Source organism: Eurypyga helias, unplaced genomic scaffold (assembly GCF_000690775.1).
Source record: "Eurypyga helias isolate BGI_N326 unplaced genomic scaffold, ASM69077v1 scaffold46473, whole genome shotgun sequence".
NCBI lineage: Eukaryota > Metazoa > Chordata > Aves > Eurypygiformes > Eurypygidae > Eurypyga > Eurypyga helias.
Genome location: NW_010243928.1, coordinates 9312 through 14327, shown reverse-complemented (window position 1 = coordinate 14327; position 5016 = coordinate 9312). Strand labels below are relative to the sequence as shown.

Below are 5016 nucleotides of genomic sequence, written 5' to 3'. Positions count from 1 at the left end.
AGAGTGATGCCTCTTCTGCAGCTGATTCCACACCTGGTTCACAATGTGTGCAAGCAGCCTGGTAGAAATTCAGTGTTCATTGATCTAAACTCATGAGCCTCATGACTGTTGGATATACCTTTCAGCAGATTATTTTTAATTTCCTCTTCTAATTTCCTCCTGTTTTATGAAAGTGACTAGTAGTCCATACTGTTCTTTCCTTAAGCTGTGAATAACTCGGGAAGACGTGGATTTCTTCTGAAAAAAATGTGTGCAAAATATTACTTGGTATGCAGATATACCTGTTAGTAGTGGGAGGTGGAATGTATTGGGGATGCATGGGGATTTTTAAAGATAGACTTCTGTCTCAGCCTTAATTTTTTCAGGTCTCTTTGGAAATGGGAAAAATCTTCGTCGAGGGCGTTGGGGAAGTGCAGGAATATGTCGATGTCTGTGACTATGCTGTTGGATTGTCCCGAATGATTGGTGGACCTATTTTGCCTTCAGAAAGTAAGTGTGTGTGTATGTGTGTTTGGGTTTGGGGGTTTTTTTTGAGGTACAGGTGAAGAGATGGAGATGTATCTTAAATATGCGGTGACGTAGTGCAGCAAAATCTCTGTGCTGTGGGTTACGTAGGGAGCATGCTGTCTAGGAACAGATGTGAGCGTTGGCAGCAGCGCCGCCTAAGGAAGAGTCCAGCCTGCGGCGTGCAGCAGGAGGCAGTAGGTTTTCTCTCCACCTGAAGCATTAGATTATCTTTGATTTCTTTGTTAATGAAGGGGCTAGGAGACAGTATGTGAAAAGTTCAGCAGTGTACTCAGAAATTACCTTTTTTGCCAGTTATTGATGAGTAAACAACCACCATTCTGTATCCAAACAGTTAAGGCAGTAGAACTTGATGTTGTCATGGTACTAGGTTTTTCCACAGTCTAGCTAACCTTGTTCCAGTAAGCTGCAGAGCACGCATAATGCAGCTCTCCTCAAGCTAATGCTCCGATGGACAGAGGAGTGATGCTAAGCCCCTTGCTCACATGGTTTCCTTTTAAAAAGCCATAAAACTAAATGGATGCAAATTGCATTACATTGTGTCTTTGCCTTCAGGACCTGGTCATGCCCTCATAGAGCAGTGGAATCCCGTTGGGTTAGTAGGAATCATCACGGCCTTTAACTTCCCCGTAGCAGTTTATGGGTGGAACAGCGCAATTGCCATGATATGTGGAAACGCTTGCCTCTGGTAAGATACAGCTCTCCAACGTGCTAACAATATTTTAAAATTGGAGAGCCATTATCTCAGGCATGAAATTGTTATCACATCTGCTGTTTCTGTGTGTTTGATTCTGTCTCACATAAGCTTAATTTCTATGTATTTTTAGGTTTACTTGTAGTCACAGAGCTTTGTTTTATTTTGTACCAACCTCTTGTATGAGATGTTGAGATTCAGACCTGTCCAGGACTTAGCCAGATGGCCTGTTAATAAAGAACCCAGGTTGAGGTCTTGCAGCTATGGTAGCAAACAGTTAATATTGCCAGAATCGGTACAGCTAAAATTAAGAATCTAAATAAGTAGCTTTAGTTCCTGTGCCTGCTCCTGCTTCACTTTCCTACACCTGCTTCACTCTTATGTCTGGCAGAACTTTTTTTCATGTGGATTTCAGTAGAAGTTCTGAATGCTCAGCTGTGGAGAGGAATGCTTGAGTTCCTGTCTTAACATGCACCCGAAAAACCACCTAACCAATGTGTGCTTTATTTAAGATACCATAAAAATTACATCTTTGAATTCTTTCTTATTCTCAAAGAACTGAAAAGAAAAGAATATATATTTTTAAATTTTTTTTTCTTTTTAGGAAGGGTGCTCCCACAACATCCCTCATTAGTGTTGCTGTTACAAAGTGAGTTCTGGTTTCTCTGCTTTCTGTTTTGCTTTTTAAACAACTTCTTTTCTGTTTCAAGTAGTGCTTAGTGGTTGGAAGAACTGCTTTTCCATTGTTTCTTAAGAAATAACAGTATATATAGGATGTTGCCTGTACTGTTGGCTGTATCTTTCTTCAGCCAGGGACCAGAAGTAGGACTAGCTACATGGTGTGCTTCTTTGTAAAAGATAAATTGCTCATGAAATTCAGCTTCCCTCAATCACACGCTCATATTTCAGACTCATCCCTTTTTTGGGGAGCCTCAGCCCAACATCAGCACCCTGCTTCTTGGCAAATTCTTCTGGCTGGCTGTGTAGACCTGTATCCTGAAGGTGCCTTCACACAGTCTTTACTGTCCAAGCCTAGTAACACCTTAGCATGGGTTTCCAGGGTTGAAAACTCATTCTTGATAAAAACAACTCCAAGGGATAAATTCCATAGTGATCCTTTGTCTAGATTTATTGTTACCTTGTTTACTGTATTGGCATTTTAAATTATAATCTATTGTGTGCTACTAATAACACTTTTAAATGCTAAATATAAATAAGCCCCTCTAAAATAACTAATTAGTAAATCTTATAGATTTGATATTAAGTCCCTAAGAACATGGCCTCAAGCTGCTTAAGATAATTTTATGTCACTCCCTGAAGTTCTATAAATGTCTCTTTCTTATGGGGAAAGACTGCATGACCAAGGTTTTTACACACTGGTCTCATGCTTGTCTGGGCCAGTTGAGGCATAATGAATATATTTTAGTGTTGTACTTCTGTGTGAGCTGTGATTATAACACCAGAGTCATTGATGAGAGAAGCATGTAGTTTATACAATATGCAACATGTCAATTAACTGCAAGACTGCTGCTGTAGCTTCTTCGTGTGCATGGTCAGGCAGTTTTATTTGTTCATTCCCTATTATGTGCACCTGTTGGAAATCTCTGAAACGTTCACGTCTTTGCCTCTAGGATAATTGCCAAAGTCTTGGAGGATAACAAAGTGCCTGGAGCGATCTGTTCTCTGGTTTGTGGTGGAGCAGACATTGGGTAGGTAACATTTCCTGTGTTTTGTGAAGGTGTGTAGAGGATCAGGAATATTCTCTGAGCTACTTCTGGTAAAGTTACTGTGATCTCCGGGAGTTCCCATGCATGTACCTGTTGCCGTCATTTTTATCAGCTGGTCTGAAATTGGCACAGCTGTAAACATAATGGGTATTTCTGCTGGCTGTTGTGAGGTCAGCTGCTGACGAGTAACTTAGCAGATATTTATTGAAGAGACGTGGCTAAGTTTATATTCTACTTCTGCATATACTTACACCCAAAGAATACAGCTAATATTAAATGACACTTGCCATGTTCCTGAGAGTTTTCAGTTTCTAGCTCATTGGCCTTTTGGACCAGTTGTGGAAGAGAATACTTCCCCGTTTTCCACACTCACACAGCCCATTGCACTTGCTCATAGATGCCTAGATGCTCGGAACCTGTACAAATCAAATTGTTTTGTTTGATTATTACAGTGTGGGAATTCCCAGTACAGGTGTATATACAAACGTACTCGAGCATTTCAGAAGACAAAACAGATGCTAAGCATTAAAGTCATAGGTGTGCATGTTTTCTTAGGGAACATAATAACTGGAGCTGATTTCATCACGTGCTTTAGATTGAAATTCAAAATTAGTGCAGGTGATGATCTTACAGTCTGAAAAAGGGGAGGGAAGCAGCTTTCCTGCTGTCTGCTCAGTCACTTACCTGATGCGTTCAGAGCAGTGGCTCTGACTTTAAAAGGTGTCTCTGGTTGAAGCTGGTTTATGTGAAAGGTGTGAGCAGCTTTTCCAGCTGCCTACTCTTCCCTTAAACGTGGTGGTATGTCTCCCGTTGTGCAGGACAGCAATGGCGAGAGATGAGAGAATGGACCTGCTGTCCTTCACTGGCAGCACGAAAGTGGGCAAGCAGGTAGCGCTCCTGGTTCAGGAGAGATTTGGTGAGTGTATGGGGACCCTCCTTCACTTCACTTCTTTCCGTGGCTGGGGAAGGCAGAGCGGCCCCATAGGTTTTTTAAATAACAGCTTGTTTCACTTACCTCCTGTGTTACCTTTTTGGTTTTTAACTTAATGGAAATGGGATGCACAGGCTGCTCAGAGCTAGATACTGCATTTTTCAGTTAGTTGTGTCACCACTCAGTTTTTTTTCCAGGGTATCCACAAATTCATGGTCCTGCAGTTAATTCTCGGGGGAGATGGATCCATGAATATAACTGTATGGCGATTGTCAGGATGGACAGCCATTGATGTTGGTCTCTTGGCGACATGTTAATGGAGAAATGGCCCCTTACCTTTTACTCCTTATAAATACAGGAGAAAAGTTACGATTTTTGAGGTGCTGGTTTCATTGCAAATAAAAATAAAAGTGTGCAGGCGTAAGTCTGCGCAGCTGCTGGATTTAAACTTTGTAGTTTTAGGCAGAAAGCCCTGTGAACAGGGCTTGAAGTTCATAGGAGTGTTAAAAAAAATCAGAACAGATTGCAGAAGTTCATCCTGAAGCAGATGGTGATTTCCTTTTTCAGATTTGAGATGATACAATTGCCAGAGAAATAAATAAGCCTGGTTGCATTTTATGTATGCATTTTTATCTCTGTAGCACCACCTCCTTTTGTTTGTCTGTATCATACTATTTATTCTGAAGCTCTTTCTGGTTTTATATTTTCCTTCTCAGTGCTATTTTTTGTCTATTTTTTTAAGCTTTTTCCTGCCCTAACTGCACTCCAGGTATCCTTCTTCACAGCATGTTACAGACGTAGTATTCAGTGTGATTTTCTGCTTTGGATAGAGTCATTAGTTGACTGTCATTCCTGAAACTTTTTGTCTGTCCAGAAAAACAGGTTTAATGAAATTTAGCTCGATAGAGCTGCAGTGAATACATGTGTGCGTGACATAACTTGTCTTGTGTGTTTTTGTTAGGTCGAAGTCTGCTGGAACTGGGAGGAAACAATGCCATTATTGGTAATAATCACTGTAGAAACTTAGTCCCATAGATGATACTGGGATGTTAGTATACAAATCATAGAATCATAGAGTGGTTTGGGTTGGAAGGGACCTTAAAGATCATCTAGTTCCACCCCCCCTGCCATGAGCAGGG

At 40.9% G+C, this 5016-nt stretch overlaps 1 protein-coding gene across 1 annotated transcript in view; it reads left to right on the top strand.

Annotated features, from left to right (window-relative positions):
* Nucleotides 1-365: 365 nt before the first annotated feature.
* Nucleotides 366-5016, top strand: part of ALDH7A1 (aldehyde dehydrogenase 7 family, member A1) — a gene marked incomplete at its 5' end in the record, with an annotated part of 11702 nt that continues 7051 nt past the window's right edge. The window contains 6 exons of the mRNA XM_010149578.1: nucleotides 366-489; nucleotides 1081-1213; nucleotides 1824-1868; nucleotides 2851-2928; nucleotides 3765-3862; nucleotides 4839-4880. Coding sequence (XP_010147880.1) covers nucleotides 366-489; nucleotides 1081-1213; nucleotides 1824-1868; nucleotides 2851-2928; nucleotides 3765-3862; nucleotides 4839-4880 — 520 coding nt within the window. The remainder of the gene's footprint in view (nucleotides 490-1080; nucleotides 1214-1823; nucleotides 1869-2850; nucleotides 2929-3764; nucleotides 3863-4838; nucleotides 4881-5016) is intronic.